General features: G+C 40.2%; 1 protein-coding gene across 3 annotated transcripts in view; it reads left to right on the top strand.

The window, feature by feature from the left end:
* Nucleotides 1-18,937, top strand: part of C6H1orf21 (chromosome 6 C1orf21 homolog) — a 218,319-nt gene that overhangs the window by 110,462 nt on the left and 88,920 nt on the right. For all 3 annotated transcript variants that reach the window (XM_021682784.2, XM_021682785.1, XM_021682786.1), the window contains exon 3: nucleotides 5,088-5,182. In XM_021682784.2, coding sequence (XP_021538459.1) covers nucleotides 5,088-5,182 — 95 coding nt within the window. The remainder of the gene's footprint in view (nucleotides 1-5,087; nucleotides 5,183-18,937) is intronic.

Genomic DNA, 18,937 nt, shown 5'->3' on the forward strand with positions numbered 1-18,937 from the left:
CTGCCTCTTTGTCCTTCCAGAAAAGGGTTTTCCTTCCACAAATTGCTTTTCTGTAGAGCTGCTTCTACTCTTCTGGCTCGAAAACAGTCAATCTGCCTGTTCGGAATTGGAATCTCATTTGTTCACTCTTGGCCCTCAAGGTAGGCTAGACCGAGGCAACTATTGAATGAGGATGTAAGGGAAGATAGAGGAGCATCATTTTGTTGAACCCCTGATTTCATTTGAATAATGATCACTTTTCTTCTCTCAGTCATAAAATGGTTTGTTATTCTTTTAAAATTATTCGAACTAAAGTAATCTGGTACTTTAGTTAGTATTTTGATTAAAGTAATATATGTGCATGGCTAAAAAAAATGCTAAGGGCTTATGGATGATAAATCCCCTTCTCGTGTCTTCTCTCCTCATTTGTTAACGTAGTTAAGTCACAATTTTTGGTTAAATTAATTACTGATGTTTATATTACGCCTTTTCTTTTTCTATCTTGATGGATTTTGTACATTAGGAATAGTATTCCCTGCGGAACCAGCAGAGCTTTCTATTTTTTTTTTAAGATTTTATTTGTCAGAGAGAGAGGGCACAAACAGGGGGAGCGGCAGGCAGAGGAAGAAGCAGGCTCCCCGCTGAGCAAGGGGACTTGCCTGGTGCGGGACTCGATCCCAGGACCCTGGGATCATGACCTGAGCCGAAGGCAGACGCTTAACAACTGAGCCACCCAGGCGCCCCCCAGCAGAGCTTTCTAAAGCAGCAGCTAACATTTATTATTTACTATAGGCCAGGCACTGTTTTCACGTATTAATTCATGTGACTCTGTGTGTGAGATTAGGTACTATAGATATTCCCATTTTACCAATGAAGAAATTAGGGCACAGAAAGGATGAGTAACTTGCCCAGGGTCATATGGCTAGGCATTCCAGCTCTAGAAGCTAAGCCTTTAACCATTATGAATACTTGCTTCTTGAAAAATCCTACCAAGTAAGGAAATAAAGATCCTAGTCAAGAATTTGAAGTTGTACCGGGATTTTAAGGCTCAAATTTAGTTAGCTTGGGAGACAAGGATGTTCAATGGGAGGAACCCAAGAGAAACAAGTGTATGCCGTAAGGTTGGTAGAGTTGTTTTCTTTTCAGTGGCTTATGTTTGTAAATAGTTCTTGCAATGCCTTGCCCAAGCTCTTATATTTTCCTGAGCATATCTTAATTGTCTACCAGAGAATCTTCATGCAAATTCTGGATAAAGAGGCAATCCAAAGCATTCAGTTAAGGCACCCAGATGTTGGACATTTTTAATATGAGGATATTAGCACAGAATTTTTGAAGTTGGAACAGTCCTGGAAAACAAGAAATTTATTACCACATACGTGTCATTGATCAAAAGAAGACTGGATAAGAAGGTATGAAAGTAGGTGCAAATTTCACCAGATTAGCACACAACTGTAAGATCCCTTCTTACTAGAAAGAATAGCATATAATGGCATTCTGCATTTCTTCCTTCCCCATCTAATGTATACATTTGTGAAAACTGTTAACCTTTTTTTTTTTTAAATAATTCTGGCATTATAAACTCACTCCAGCACTTACCTCCATCTAATGGGCTCATTTTAAAGCCAGTTGCATTGCTTATAAAGGTAACCTTAAGGCAAAGCTTGGGACAACTGGGATAGGGCCAGTGAGTTGTTAATAATGGAAGAATTGACAGGATCCAGAAAATGGGGTGAGTCCATACCGCCTAAAATATGTGCAGCCAACTGATCCCTTCCTAGCTGTAAAAACTGTAATACTGTGTATACACACACACACATAATATATACTGTACATCAAAATGAAGCCCAGGGACTCCTGGGTGGCTCAGTCGGTTAAGCGTCTGCCTCTGGCTCAGGTCATGATCCCAGGGTCCTGGGATCGAGCCCCGCATCGGGCTCCCTGCTCCACGGGAAGCCTGCTTCTCCCTCTCCCACTCCCCCTGCTTGCGTTCCCTCTCTTGCTGTGTCTCTCTCTGTCAAATAAATAAATAAAATCTTTAAAAAAAGAAAAAAAATGAAGCCCAGAGATTTGGTGGGAAACTGTGTATCTTCATGCCAGAGCCACCACAAAAACAGTCCGGCCCCTCTTCTGGTGTAAGCTAGGGAATAAAATGCTAAACATATCACCAGCTCATTGCTTTTACCCCAGATCGATTTTGACTAGCACAGCTTGCGACTGTTTACATAGAGAGAAGGGGGAGCAGGTTCAGAACAGGGTGTCGGCCTCCTGTTCCTGACGTGCATTTTAATAGGCCACCTGACAAGATCAACAGGAAGAAAAGAAAAATTGCGAACAGGTGTGAGGGAGCCTGAGGAAGATGGTCCTGCCCCTCCCTCCTTCTTAATCAAGTTGGCACATTGCTCTGATGCCGGGATTCTCTGGCTTATACCGGAGGCTGTGCTAATGGCCTCCAGTGTGGGGCTTGACGAACGAGGCCCAGAGTCCCGCACTGATTCCCCTGTGCCTTAAACAAAAGGAAAACGGGATTTTTGTCTGGCTGGTTCACTGTCAGAACCCGAAATGCTCCATTCGTCTGCGCTGAGACTTGCTGGCGAGTGCAGCTCCTGACGGCGACATCGCCATGGAAATGTGTGACACATTTGTTGATGAGTTGTCTGTTTCCAGATGGACACCTTCCTTCCCAGCGCCAGCCTTTGAGAAATGGAACAGACCATTTTTTTTAAGTATTTACTTTGTATAAATTGTGGCTTCTCTAAGGGTCTTGCTGGCCTTTTGTTTTGTTTTGTTTTATACCACAACGGATTTTAGGCAGTGTGTTGTGTAAGTAATAATGATAGGTCTGGCTTTGTAGTCATGGCTGTTTGTTTTTTCTTTCTTTGTATTCCGCATCGGCCAGCCATCCAGCCGTGGTTGTTAATGACACACTAAAACCTATCCTCTTTTTGAATTGGTGATGATTCTGCCTTGATGTGTGTTTTTTTTTTAAAAAGGCTGTATTTGGGATAATGCTGCTTTGAAAGTCATGTAGCCAGCGGGTTTCCCATTTCATTGAAGAAAAATATTAGGAAAATATTAATAGGTTGTCTACTACTTTCAATTCAGTTGTGTTCCCTGGAGGGTAAAAAAGCAAATGAAGACTGAATATTGCTAGACCGCTCAGAGAGTGTGGACAGTGGGCTATGGTGGGTAGGTAGAGAGGAAGGGGCGAGGCAAGGGGGGATCTTCTCGAGGGCAGATGCTTTGCTGTGCATTGGGCAAAGTACCATCTCAGAAGGTTCTGCTTAAGTCCTAAAATGTCGTGCTTTCCTTCTTATCATCTGAGGGGTAGGATCCTACAGAGGGTCATAGAAATCCACCGAAATTATGTTTAAACAGTGTGTGTGTATGTGTGTATAACTTATGTTTAAATAGAGACCAGAAGTACTTAAGATCACAGTTTAGTCCAGTGAAATGTTAGTTTATCCAAGTGAACCATGGTTTATAAATATTAACGTCCCAAACTGAAGTTAGGGAGGCTCATAACTTTTTTTTACCTTTATTTTTATCTCTGTGTAATTATATTGGAGGCATAATTTGTCAATGTCTTTTTTTTTTGGTAATTAACAAGTGCTTTTTTAACTTCTGAATAAGTAATCCTTAATTAAATGTGTCTATTTTGTTCATTTACTTTCCTTTTTTTTCCTCTTAATACAAATTGAAATGTGAAATTCTTTTGTGTTGTGACTGTGGATCGGAGTCCACTGATTAACTTGTTAATACATTTAGGACTCTGTATTCCTGAAGGCTCATTACTGTAACCTCACACCAGTCTTTCTAATTTCTTTAGAAAGAAGCAGAATCAATAACTACCTTGAATTGTCAGGTGGAAAAAACAATTGGCTTAGCCTGAACATGGAATCTTTATTCAGATACATGCAAATGTACTACTTTCGTAAGGTGATCATTTTGAGAAACATTTGAACAGTATAATTACTTGGGAAAATGTTACTTTAGCAGACATCTTTGGGGGTAGTGTGTTAAGGGTTATTACATTACAACTTCCTGAACTGAAATGCAAACTCTCTTAGCGATAAACATCTGTCTTTCAGGTAGCCCATCATAGGCATTATTCCATGCCATATGCTAGGCAATCGTCAGTTTGTTGATTGGTGAAATTTTCCACTTGCACAATTTCTGTAATTTTTCCAACAAATTAAAGATGACTCGAAGTCACACCTATTTGGACCTTAGGGTTCCCAAGTCATTTCCTGTTGACAGGAATCTGATGGAAGCGTCACCGTCATTACCAAACTGCTGCCGTGGGGAAGAGCTTTATTCCAGAGTTTGTCCTGTGATGTGTACTGAGATTGAGATTTATTGTACTCTCTCTCTCTCTGGCTGTTGGGAAGTCTAGATCCTGTTACCTAGAGGCCCACTGCCTCTCCAGTCTTGAGTGATATACCTGTTAGCTCCCTTAGATACTGTGGCTCTTCATGCATGTGACTGTAGAGAGAGATTAAAGTGTGTGTGCGTGTGTATGCACGCGCGTGCGCTCATGTGTGCAGCATATGAAGTAATTGAAGACTGCTCCACGTTTAATATGGGGATCACAAATAGGAAATTTTCAGCTCCCTGTGGTTTACATCTATTTGTTGATCTATTTAAACTCTTTAGTCTTAAGCAATACTTTGTTTTTGCAAAAGAGGGAAATTAAGGTGTGAATGTCCTGCTGAAAGTTGCTGCCGCAGGCATTTCGAACTAATGTTCTCATGGAGAAAAAGCTTCCTTAGACCACTGTGTGATATGCCCTGGTATGTGTAGATTCTAGATCGTCTTTAGAGGTGGAATACCCTCCGTTTCCTCCACCACCATCTGCTCTCCGTGGAAGGACCAGGCACTGCCACGTTCATTAGCTGCCTTTATGGTGCTGAGCTCTTCCCAAAGGGCAGAAGAGAGCACCTCCCAGAAAGAGGCTGGTTAAGCATATTCCAGATTGTTTCAAATGAACCACATAGAAACGCTGCGGGGAAAAGGCTCTGACAAATTACGCTACTGGGGGCTTTTCTCAGTGACACTTTTCTACCATTGTGAAAAAGTTATAAAATGTCTTTTCTTTTTTTGGTGCTCAGATGAGTATAGGATCAAACCAGTGGAAGAGGTCAAGTACATGAAAAATGGGGCAGAAGAGGAGCAGAAAATAGCAGCCAGGAACCAAGAAAACTTGGTAAGATTGCATTTCTCGTATAACAATGAATTTTGGTGACACCATTGTAATAAAATCTGCCCTGCGTGTTTCAGCTGTAACTTACACATTGGCACAAGATTTCTTGAAAATGCTGTTGCTATTTATAGCTTGCCTGGAAGCTGCACGATCACTCCTGTATCCTGTTTGTTCCTGAATAAGCCCTTCTTTAATCTTGATAGAGAACGCTCCCCGGGGCGGGGCGGGGGGGAGGGATATAGCAAAATTATTAGCATCTTAAAATGGTTAAATGTAAAGGAAAAGGCATGAAGTAGGATTGAGATTTATGGGGGGAGGACCAATATATTTTTTTCTTTTTCGTTCCACCTCTTTCACTCTTACCCAGTCAGAATGAAGCTTCATTACTCTGGACACCGAGTGTTGTGGATAAAGTTGCCTTTGAGAGGATATGTCTCTATCAAAATAGTCAGCAGTTCACATTCACAGTGTTAAAGGTATTGGGGCTTTTGAGTGAATGTGAGAACGGCAGTGATCTGAAACAGAAAGTTAGGAGCCTCTTTCTTTCATGTGAATTGGTATACATACTACACCTTAATGTTCCATCTCTGTGAAAACACGTAGTTAATGCCGTATTCGCTGATTTCTTAAAAGACTTTACAAACTGTTAAGAATGTGCACTTATTCCGTTTGTTAGAGCAACATTGTTTTTGTATTTTATTTTGGGATTAATTATTTGCTGTGCTTTTCATGTTTGAGTGGATGTATTTTTAAGAAGCTTGAAACGTCATGAAGTGTTTTCACCTGACTTAAACTCCTTTTTCCATTATGTGCTTTGTTTTTGTTTTTGTGATTTCTGCTACAGCAGAGGGAGTTGGCCAGCGCTCATGAGTATTTCATGCTGTCATTTTCTATGATACGTTAATGAACATAATGGGCTAATTTTTCTCTCCTCTGTTCTTCTCTAAACATCCGATCTACACCTTAAAATACTGAAGTTACCAACAACTGGCTATTTTAGATCATTATAAAAGGGTGGAAATACTCTGCAATAAAATTTTGCTTCATAAACGGGATTTGGATTTTAAGGTATTGCTTGAGTCACAGAGATTCATCATATGTATGCTCTGTTTTAACATTAGCTCTTAGATCTCGAAAACAGTAGCTGCGACTAATAGTGGGAGTTACTATGATCCGACTTTTTACATGAATTTTTTGTAACTTTGAATAGATAAATAGATGACCCAAGGAGTTGAAGCATCAGTTGGTTTTTTTCTACTTCATTTTACTGAAAATCAGACTTTGTCCTTTTGCTTGATATAATTTCGGCTTGAGTTATAAATCTCATCTTTAATATTTCCATTGGAGCCTGAAGAGTCTGGCAGTGGTGTTCCTTGGATCTACGCTAGAGTCCGTCTCTACTTAGCATGCTTGTCTCTCTGAAATCCTAAGGGAAGCAACGACATATATCTTACAGCATGTAGTATTTTCCTCAGTGTGCCCTCTCATCATATTTAAAGCTGATACAACTTTTTCCTACTCTCCAATTTCATAGTCTCTCAACTCCTTGGTGCTAATATATTCTTTTCCAGCACTTGGTCAGAATGGGCACTAGTGCTTTTCTGTGCAGACTGAATGAAAATTCAAGAGAGAGAAATTTCTGGGTTTTTGGTTTTTTTTTTACTTGTAGACTATCTGTGACAACCCTCACACCCCTTTTCTGCCAACCAATCAGAGTCCACACCACCAACAGGAGTTTTCAAGAGTATAATGACTTTCATGGAGAAGGAGGAGTAAGTGGTTATCTTTGATTCTGAGATTTCTAGGCAGCTTCCCAAAATTAAATGATTTTTCAGTTGTCTGCTGGTATATTATCTTTGTCATCTGCTCCGTCCTTTGGGATGCATAATCGAGTATGGACCATGCATGTTGTTTGAGAAAACTAATAGGCCTTCTAAATTTGAAGCTTACATTGAGGTGGATGAAATAGATGCAACAATTCTTTATTTTTCCATCCACTAATAGAATCTAAAAGACAAGAAGTTCTTGTTTTTAGTATTTTTAGAAGCTTTTTTTTTTTCTTTTTACTCTAACTGTTAAAATTAAGGGGCTCAGCAAACTCAGTCCAGATAGTGTGGCATGCTGGTGACGACCATGGGTTTTGGAGGCAGAAACTGCCTGGGTTCAGATCTCAGCTCTGCCCCTTGCTCAGTGTGGGGTCAAGTTACTTCTATTCTCTGCACCTCCTGCCCATCAAGTGGGGAAAAGGCAGGGCCTCAGGGTGCCACGGTGAGGACAACTTGAGATGAGCATTGTAGGGCTTGGAGTACAAAGCCTGGCACATGGTAAGCACCTAGTATGAGTTAAGCATTATCATATAAAATAAATGGAAAAGAATGTTAGGGTCAGTGTTTCTTTCCTTTTTCTTTTATGTTACTTGGTGAGAGGTTTCTAAATGAATACTTTAGGTTAATGTCAGTATGACATGTATTTTGAAAAATCTTGCTCAGGAACTATGAAGTTATTTAAACAAGTATGTTTCGATCACCTGTTATGGACAAGGCCTTTATTTGTATCAAGAGACATGGCAATACTTAAAGTCACTGTCCTCAAAGAACTTACAGCAAAGTTTAGAGAACAGTTCAGTTCCAACAAATATTTTATTGATTGCCTCTAGGTACCAGCCTCTGTACTAGACTCTGCAGAAAAACACAAAATAAGGAAACCACTGACCCTTACCTTAAGGTGCTCTATGGTAGTAAACAAGGTGAATACCAAAGGACTATAAATAAAACAGGATTAAATACATAAAGAAATGCATAAATCAATCAAGTGAGCAAGATTGACTCCAAGAAGGCAATACAAAGTGCTGCTGATATCAGAGGAGGCAGAGATCTTGTCTGTTGGAGTGTCTGGACCTACTTCATGAAAGAGCTGTTGTTTGCAATGGGCTTCGAAGGATAGGATGAGGAAGGTTGGCCCAGGCAGAAGTGACAGAGATGGAAAATGCAAGGTATATTTAATGAAAAGCATGTAGTCCTGTTTGGGGAGTAGGAGGGAAGAGAAGGTGTCAGTAGGACAGCAGGGGGAAATTACAACCAAAATGTAGATGGGGTATTATATAGAGCCTTCATGTCCAGCAGACAGGTCTGAAATGAATTCCATGGATCACAGGGAACCTTTGAAGATTTCAAGCAAAGCATTGACAGAATGAGATTACGAATGAGGAAAGTTTATGTGGCAGCAGTGGGTGTCGTATGGATTGGTGTGGGGAGCCTGGGTTGGAGATCATTTATAATAGCTTTTGCAAGAGACAATGAGCCTGAAGCAAGATGGTGGCTGAGAGAACAGAAAAGATTTGGACAAAGTTGCAGTAGAAGCAACAAGATTTGATAGCTTGTTATAGATGTCTAAAGAAGGCAGAGGAATCAGAAGATCATGGTAATTCCCATGGCCACTGGGGGAAGAGCACTGGTGGATGTGAGAATAAATAGTGACATCAAACAAAATGGGAAAATCACTTAGGAAGATAGGGTTTGATGAAAATACAAGAGGTTTATTCCTTCCCTCCTTTTTGTTCATTCGTTATTCATTCTGGCCCACCCTTAAAAACATCACAGTGTAGTCCACAAGAGAGAAAGTGAAGCTGCTGATCACACCGAAATGTAATGAGTGCAGTAACAGAAAGCCTGAATTGCCGGGGTCCTTAGACTCTGTGCTTTGGAGGACTCAGAGGTGCATCAGATGTAAATCTCACCTGAGAGAGCTCACTTTCTGGTAGCAGATAGAAGGCATGAGACCTGAATGACCATAAGAATCCAAGGTACACTGTGAACGTAGAGCTTGGTTTTGAGTAAGCAAAGCTGTAGGAACTTGCAGAACATCCGTGTGGAGGAACCTAGCAAAGGACAAAAGTGAGGGTGTGGAGCTCAGGAGCATTGCCTGGGACATGTTAGGTGTTGAGTATATTTTTGTTTGCTGGAGTGGATGGATGCATGAGTGAATAAGAGTAGTTGGACCTCTAAGTCACAGTAGTTGTCACCTCGTAGTTAGTTGCTCAGTGGTATTTAGATCTCCAGTTGCTTGAGCCCTTTGGCTGCAGTTTCTATGGGTGGAGGAGATTGTGCTGGTTTTCTGAGGGTGATGATGAATCCTTTATAGGTCAATCATTTATGTGTTCTCAGTGCAAAGATGTGCATTTGTCCCAGTTTTCATCATTGTTAGATATCTGTATATTCCGCTTTACTTCTCTCAGACTTTAATTCCTGCTTCAAGAAGGTGATGTGAAATTGTTTCATTGGCTTTGATTATATATAGATATGTATCAATCTAGATCCTAGCTTCGTTGTTTCTAGCTTTGTAATTTTGGTCAAACGTCTAAAACTTCTGAACTTTGACTTCCTCATCTGGAGCCCGGTAATAACAAAATGATTCAAGTATTAGAAGAAACATAGAAAAATATGTTTAAAATCTTAGCAAAGGGAGGTTTTCTTAAATAAGACATAGAAAGCAAAAGCTTAGAAGACAGAAAAGTAGTTTATTTCATTAGATTAAAATTAAATACTTTTATGAAACGGAACAACCACAAAAAGGTAGTTAATAGATAGGCAACAGCCTGGGAGAAAATATTTATGACCTCTAAAAGGCAAAAGGTTAATTAATAAGAGATTGATAAAGAATGCTTATAAATAATTAAGAAAAAGATAATCCACGAGAAAAGCAGGTACATGAAATGAACAGAAACAGATGGTTCACAGTAGAGGATATTGGGCAATAAGCATATGAAAAGATGTTCCACATCATCGGTACAATAGATACTCTCTTATCCAACTCGCCGCATAAGAAGACTCTCATAAATCCCTCTCTGAAAGAAGCTGACTGCAGCCTACAGCGTGCTCGCCCGGATGGCTCGTGGTCTACTCTCCAGAACACCTCTGTGCTTGTGCTGCCTCAGTTAAATGTGTTTTCCAAGAGCCCGTGTGGTGGTTCCCAAACCTGTTTATACTGGTTGAATGTCATTGTGATTATGTAATTTATTAAGTAATATGTAAGCCACTGAAACACAAGTGTGGAAAGAGAGCTGTTTCATTGAAAATTAAATTAAGTGCTTTAGAAAGTCTTGATGAAGGCACATGACTAAAAAGCTTGCTGTTAAATTAAATTAAATTAATTTCTGCACTCAGATTATTTCACAACATCTTTATATTCTCACTTCAGTTAAGAAACCAAACCAGGGGGATCTTAGATGTGCTTTATAAGGGTGTGGTTAGTGCAGGAGGAACACGTGAACCTCCGTGTGTGGTTCCTTACTTGAAGCAGAAGCCTTGTTCCTATGTCAAAAGGTGAGAGAGGAAATGAACATCTATGTATTTTAAAATAAAATCGTATGCTTAGTGTATATTTACATCTTTATGTTGCCCTGCTTTAACTCACTTTACCATTTAATTACCAGTCCGGATGGCATTGCCTAATATAACTTTTATTTTAATCAGGGAAATGCAAATTAAAACATGATTCCTTAGACTGGCAAAAATTTGAAGCTTGGGCGCCTGGGTGGCTCAGTTGGTTAAGCGACTGCCTTCGGCTCAGGTCATGATCCTGGAGTCCCTGGATCGAGTCCCGCATCGGCCTCCCTGCTCGGCAGGGAGTCTGCTTCTCCCTCTGACCCTCCCCCCTCTCATGTGCTCTCTCTCATTCTCTCTCAAATAAATAAATAAAAATTAAAAAAAAAAAATTTGAAGCTTGATAATATCAGATTTTGGCATGGTTGTAGGAAAATATGTATTCACATACTGGCGGCAGACATCTTGGAGGACAACATAGCAGTATCTATTAAAATTGAAACATGCACACCCATGACCCAGCACTTCCACATCTTGGTATCCACCCAAAGCAGCTGCCGGTGTGCATGAGGAAGCTTGCACAAGACTGTTCACTTCAGCATTGTGTCTGTTGAAAAACTGGAAATAACCTTCATTCTTCTCAGTAGGAGAATGGTACGGCTGTAATATACTAGAGAGCAATTAGAAAAGAATGAGGTAGAGCTTTATGAACTGTCATGGGGAAATCTGCAAATTGTATAGTATGATCCCATTTAAGGTTTTTTTAATAAAACAAAATAGCAACACACTACAATTTCTATGAATACTCATAGATGTATAGGGATTTATAGAAAAACCTGGATGGATATGTCCCAAACCATTAACAGTGGGTACCTGAGTAATGGGGGATGTACTCATGCTGAAGCTCACTTTCCTCCTCTGCAAAATGGGGATAATAATTGAACCCACTTTAGCAGGAAATTGTGAAAATTAAATAAGCTATGCTTGTAAACTCAGCATGGTTTCTGGCATAGCAAATGCCATTGTTGGCTAGTGTCTGCAATGGAGTTGGACTATGTAGGAAGGATGAGAAAGAATTGTATGTGGTGGTAAAAGGGGATTTTTTTTTTTGACCCTTAAACTTATGGTTTTCATTTTTTAAAGAAAATATGAGTATAATATTATTTGTGTGATTTGAAGTTAATTTTTTAAAAGGGGAATGGTAGTAGCAAAACTCAGATTGTGACTACTTGGGAATCTGTAATGTAAGTGGGATTATGTCATTTTCTCATTATCTTAAATATCCTCGGTTTTTTGTCATTCTCTGATATTGATTAACAAAAGGCAGTAGAAGAAAGCTCAGGGATCATCCAACTTCATTTGTGTAGGTTAACTACGTATAAATAATTTAGTAGGTAAATTACTCCAGAGTTGGCAGCATTCAGTTCCTTCCTTCTCCAAAGTAAATATCTTGACTAATGAAAGGCATTCCAGTTTGAGTTTTAAATTGCTTCCTCTAACTATTTGCTAAAACATTGTCTTGTTTTCCTTAGCAGCTGTCCTTCTTAAGCTATCCTCCCTTAGGAGTTAATAAATTCTTTGATTATGGAGGGGTTTTTTTGATATATATTTCCTAGATTTACATATATTACAATGGCTTTTGATTCACTATTTCCAGATAGCTTTGTATGCGTGAGAAGATTCTTCTGTAGCCAGTGACCTATCTCATAGTTGCACCCACCATGTTTTTGACTTCATCCTTATCCATAGAAGTTGAGAATTGATTTGAAACATGCTTGTCTAAGTCATCACTTCCTGAGTACAATCAAATGATGCTATAAAAAGAATGTTCTAATATATATGAGCAGGAAAGGAGAGTGGAATCAAACTTTAGGTGTGGCTACATCCTCCTTCTACTTGCTGAGTTTGTGAGAGTTTCCATATGTATCTCTAGTGCATTAGATTTCCAATAAATGTCAGAGCATCCAGTTCCAGAATTGAAAACCTGGAGATTAGGAGACCTCTTTGATAGAGGAAATGCGCCAGAAACTGCTGAGAGCTCTCTTTGGAGCAGTGGTTTCCAGCTGGTAACAATCAGCAAGTCGCCCTGCCCCACAGCTCAAGCAGTTCCCTGTAGGCGGCTAATGTTCTCCAAAGCACTGTATTGACGGACGATATGAAACCGGGGATGAGTCTGTGATTCCATTCGTAACCATAGGGTCAATAGGAAGGCTGAGTGGTCAAGACCACAGTCACCATATCACTCTAAATATTAGAGCATACCTGTAAGAAATAAACTTATGTGAATGAACATTGTAAACTTTGAATCACTAATGTTTATTATACTAAGCGATAGACCTTCCAATAAAGGCGTTCTCCTAGTTGGGACTCCTCTAAGAGTCCGTTTAAACTCTTCTTTTTAACAAATACAACCATGTTTACTTCTATGACTCTACAGAGCAGCTAATATAATAGCAAAAGACCATGACTTTGAATTGTCCCAGTTTCCCAAGTTATTTAAACACTCTTAGCACTCTTGAGAATAGAGTAAAATAAACTGACAAGAGTAAAGCTGATATTCCAGACAAAGGGTCAAGCTCTGTGGAGCACCTCTTCTCTCTCCCCTCCCTCCCAGGTACAGGTTGGATTGGAGCTCAGGCTGGGGCTGGAATTGGGTGGGTTGTTTGGGGACATCTGGACTTGAGGTAGAGAATTTTTGGTTTATGGAAATTCGATAGGACTGAGGGTTCCCAAACCAAAGTGAAGATGGAGAGTGGTTTGAGGGTATCTGACTTTAGACAAGAGAAGCCTCTTCCTAGAGCAGCTTTGGAAACAGTCACGTTAGCACAAGACCCCTCCCCAAAGTTCACCTGCTTCCAACTCAAGGACCCTCGTTCTCATTTGCTCTTCTCTCATGCATATGATGTTGACATCAGCCTCTGGTTCTTCCATATAACTGGGAGATCGCCTGAACCTTTAATTTCTTTTCTTTTTTTTTTTTTTTTTTAGATTTTATTTATTTATTTATTTGAGAGAGAGAGAGAAACAGCATGAGAGGGGATAGGGTCAGAGGGAGAAGCAGGCTCTCCGCCGAGCTGGGAGCCCGATGTGGGACTCGATCCCAGGACTCCGGGATCATGACCTGAGCCGAAGGCAGTCGCTTAACCAACTGAGCCACCCAGGCGCCCAGAACCTTTTAGTTTCTTAAGGGAATAACAGCTCTTATGAGTGGAGGGTTTGGGTAGTATCATTCCCTTTTACTATGTTTGTCGTGGAGTAGAAGGAATTAGAGGAAAGAGTGCTAGCTCTTCATCTTTCTTGGAAGACGTCCTTTCTCCAGCCAGCCTTTTTGTGCTACCTGAGCCAGGCACATTCAGGGTCTTCCAGATTCTTCTAGCACTGTGATTTGTTTTAGAGCAGAACAGAAGTAGAGTTTAATTCTCTAAGGATGAGGGATTTGTCGAATCAGCCTTCTAAGTTTCAAGTGTTGTACGGAAGCACAGTTCCTGACTGAGGAACAGAACATTATAAGAATAAAAGAATGCCCACAGAAGTGCTTTGTAAACATAAGCCCAATGCAAATGATAGCGATTGTTGTTGTTACTAGTTCAAAGGACACCTGGATGCGTTCCTGAGGTTCGTTGTTATTCCATGGTAGAAACACAAGTAAGGTACAGCATGTACCCTCATAGTACCCTTCATTCTCCCACAAAGAAGGGGCAGCAAAGTGTATACTCAGTAGATACAGAAATCAGTAAATCAAAGGTGGATTTTAAAGCAACTACTGTGAAAAGCCAGGCATAGCAAACCATGACTGAAATCCCATTTCAAATGGCTTTTTCTCTTTCCCATATTAATACACTGAACTGACCATATGCAGATGAACAGAGTTAGGGTGCTGGTACAACATATTTCTTGAATAAATCCCTATTTCAATGGACTCAATTCTCACTGGCAGCTAGGCATTGTCTGGGGCACTGAAAGAATATGAGGATTGGTGAGGCACAGTTGTAACTCTCGGGAAACACCAGGAGACAGATAGATACGCTGTAAGTCTCTAATAGAGTCTTTGGGGGAGAACCAGAATGGAATGGGGGACCCTTACTGGGATATCTGAGAAGATTCACAGAGCTGGCATTCCCACAGGGCCTTTAGGGGAAAGCAAGTTTTCATTGGCAGATGAGGTTGGGCAAGGGATTTCAAGCAACAGAATAGTGAGAGCCAAGCACGAAGATGTGGCACAAATAATGAGTGGGTGGGGAGGCGGATGGAGTGTGCTGTGAAGCGTTTTGGTTAGTTGGTGCATTTTAGCTGGGGTTTTTTTGTTTTTTGTTTTGTTTCGTTTCCGTCACCACATTAATTTCTGGTTTACAGAGAGCCACCGGCTTTCGCCAGTTGGCAGCATTTGTAACTACAGAGTAAATAGAACACACCTCTGCTCCTCTAATTTGAAGATTGAGGGTGTTGATAATGGCTTCCGTTTTCTCAGCATTGTTGCAAAATGTGATTGCTTTTAAATATGCTTTCCTTGGATGCAGGGTGCTGGCTAAAAGTTGTTGGACATAGTTACTCTTGACCTTCTCTTGCCCGGGAAAGGTTGGCTTCTACTATATCCTCTGAAACTTTCCCCATTTAACTTTGGGAAGTACAGCAAACACAAACAGTACCTTAGAGTTCAATTTTTGGCCTTATCTCCAAGAGCAGTACCCTGATATTTAAGTACAAAATGGAAAGGAGCCCTCTTCAGAACTTGATTCTTTCTGATCCCCATGGTCATTCTAGATGCCAGATTTATTTATCTCACTGAAACATGGGCATTTTCTACCCAAGTGGCCCAGTTTCAACAACGGAGTGAGGGGAAATGAGTGACAACTGAGAGAGTCGCCGAAGGCTTCGCCACTGTTATCAGAGCTTCTAGAACAAAAACAGTGGTGTGCCTTTTCTGCAGGTTGTTCATATTTCTCTCTTATCTCCTATGCGATGCTAAAAATAAAACCAAAGCATATAAGTTTCACTCATCAGTTGGCAAACTCCATGAGGTAACTTCACTCGAAATTAATAATTTATGCCCTGGAGGTGAGAGTATCAAAAGACATGGTAATGTTTCCGAGTCTGGGCTTTGATAAGTGTCTCTCTCTTCTTGTGGACTTTATTTGTGAGCAAGTAATACCCAGGATTAACAGAGATACAGGATTTGCCAACCTCCTTTGTTTTTAAAAAGTTCCTGGTAATTCTAACCATGGATTCTATACCTGTCGTTCAGAAAAGGTGGGAATAAATAACCAGGCATAAAAAATTCATACATCATCTTTGGAGGGCAGAGGATGTATTGTTTTAGCTTGTCAACATTAAAAAAGATATATGAAGATGCCACTGTAATTGCCTGCTTGTGTGCGTAGTAAGTCTAATTTAATTTATTTCCTCAGTGCTCTGTATAATAAGAGATACCAAATTTCCTCCTTCTTTGACAATTGACAATGACAGCAATACTTTCCGAAATGTAATGAGCTGACTCCATTTTTTTTTTTTGTTCCTGTCTGCGTGTGATGGTGTACTACAGGTTTTCATTTACTGACAGATTTCTTCTCATAACTAGATCACTTCAAGGCTTGCTTAATTGGAGAAAAACCTTTTTTTTTTTTTTTTTTAACACTTTATGGATTTGTACTGTTGAGGGCACTTAGACCAGAAACAAGATAGGAATCTGTTGATTGGAACTGGAAAATGAAGTAAAGGCTGCTGTCAGAAACAAAGCAAAAGTTCATTATTAGAAACAAGGAACAGCAACACTGACATGAATCTGGGTTTCTCAAATGCTAAGCCGGGTTCCTTGACTTCTCCTGAAAAAGAATGTCAGGGAGCACTAGCTGTAAGGAAAGAACAGAGAATCTCATTATAGTGAAATGCTTCACAGTCTGTGTGATGCCTTAACACTCACAGCATGTAAACTCATATCGAAGAATCGGCTGGCCGGGAGCTGGCGGGCTAGTGAAACCAGATAAACAATACATAGCTATTGGATTTGGTTCACTCCTGTTATTCTCTTATCTAATTGTGCTTTTTATTTATTTATTTTTAAAGATTTTATTTATTTATTTGACAGAGAGAGAGATAGTGAGAGCAGGAACACAAGCAGGGGGGTAGGAGAGGGAGAAGCAGGCTCCCGCTGAGCAGGGAGCCCGATGAGGGGCTCGATCCCAGGACCCCGGGATCATGACCTGAGCCAAAGACAGACACTTAACGACTGAGCCACCCTGGTGCCCCTAATTGTACTTTTTAAATTAACTCTTTCATGATTAAATATGTGCTGCTTGCTTAAATTACTTTAAAATATTCTTGGGAAATACAGAAATGAATGAAAATAAAATCAGTCATAAATCACATAACTGTTTACAATTGTATGCCTAATATACATAGAAATATAATTTTTTTTTCTGAACAATATGGGCTCACATCTCTTACAAAACTAAATGTAGTCTTGGGGTGCCTGGGTGGCTCAGTCGTTTAGCGTCTGCCTTCGGCTCAGGTCATGATCCCAGAGTCCTGGGATCGAGCCCCGCATCGGGCTCCCCGCTCTGTGGGAAGCCTGCTTCTCCCTCTTCCACTCCCCCTGCTTGTGTCCCCTCTCTCACTATGTCTCTCTCTGTCAAATAAATAAATAAAATCTTTAAAAAAACCAAAAAACTAAATGTAGTCTTAATATGTGTCCAGCAATCATAGCCCTAGGATATTTTCCCAAGTGATTTGAAAAACTATAATCAGGTCACCTGACTGGCTCAGTCGATAGTGGGTTCTTGATCTCGAGGTTTTGAGCTCAAGCCCCACATTGAGTGTAGAGATTACTTGGAAAAAAAAATAAAATCTTTAAAAAAGAAAGAAAAGAAAAACTATGATCACGCAAAAATCTTTATGTGAACATTGGTAGTAGCTTTATTCATAATCACCAAAAAACTAGAAGCAACTGAGATGTCCTTCAGTGAGTGAATTAACAAACTGGTTATATCCACATGATGGGATATTATTCAGTGATAAAAAGGAATGAGCTACCATCCATGTAAAAACATGAATCTTATGTGCGTATTGCTAAGTGAAAGAACCTAGTCTGAAAGATACCTACAGTATGATTCTCCCTATGTGACGTTCAGAAAAAGGCAAAACCATAGAGGTGTTAAACAGATCAGTAGTTTCCAAGGGTTTGTGGGAAAAGGAAGGTTGATGAGGTGAATCACAGGGGATTTTTTTTTTTTTAAGTATAGTCGACATCATTGTATTAGTTTCAGGTGTACAACTTACTGACTCTACTATCTTGTCTATTACTCAGTGCCCACCAGGATAAGTATAGTCACCATCTGTCACTATACAATGTTATAACAATGTATTACAATGTTATTGACTATATTCTCTGTGCTGTACTTTTTATCTCTATGACTTATTTATAAGTGGAAGTTTGTACCTCTTAATTTCCTTTACCTATTTCACGCATCCCCCCACCCCACCCCCCATCCCCCGCCCCCCGGCAACCACCAATTTTTTCTCTGTATTTAGGAGTCTGTTCCGTAGTGAAGCTCTTCTGTATGATACTGTAATGGTAGATACATGACACTGTGCATTTGTCAAAGCGCACAGAATGCTACAAAAAAGAGAGTGAACTTTAATGTTTGAAAATTTATAGAAACATCTAGGAGGTCAGGGGATCCAGGGTAGAATGTAGACTGATAAAGGAATCTAACAGTATTACAAATACATGAAATAACCTCACTGAAGATGGTGGGGGGAAGATGTGCTGACCTAAGTAACTTTGGAAGTGAATAGAATCTGTTAAAACTGTAAGTAAAAGTAACTGTATATAGGCACTCTACACCTTTACTGTGGAGCTAAGAGTTAACAATTCTAAAAACAATTAATTAGTGGTGGCTGGATTGTGGAGCCAGGTTTCTCACTGTTGGAGTGGGAGGTTGTAAACACACAAGCCAAGTGGCTAGAAGCATCCTGTGGTAGGGCGCCTGGCTGGTTCAGTCAGTTAAGCATCCGACTCTTGATTTTGGCTCAGGTCATGATCTCAGAGTCATGAGATCGAACCCTGCGTCGGGCTCCGCACTGAGCATGGAACCTGCTTGAGATTCTCTCCCTCTGCCTCTCCCCCTGAGCATGTGCGCAAACACTCTCTCTTTCTCTCTGAAAAAAAAAAAAAAGAAGCATCCTATGGCAGTGCATCACAGTTGGAGACATCAGTGAGAATTGATGTTTAGCCAATGTAGATACAGATGGCTACGTGTAGAAATATTGATAGATATGTATAAACACACATACACGAGTGGGCATGCATATATTTGTATACATATATGTATACACATGTAGAGACATGGTGTACACACATAAGCACACACACACACGTTTTCTTGCTGTCAGCTAAGAGGACCTAGAAGCAATGATACCCCAATAGCAGCAAGCATATCCA

The sequence above is a fragment of the Neomonachus schauinslandi genome, chromosome 6 (genome assembly GCF_002201575.2).
Source record: "Neomonachus schauinslandi chromosome 6, ASM220157v2, whole genome shotgun sequence".
In the NCBI taxonomy this organism is placed as follows: domain Eukaryota; kingdom Metazoa; phylum Chordata; class Mammalia; order Carnivora; family Phocidae; genus Neomonachus; species Neomonachus schauinslandi.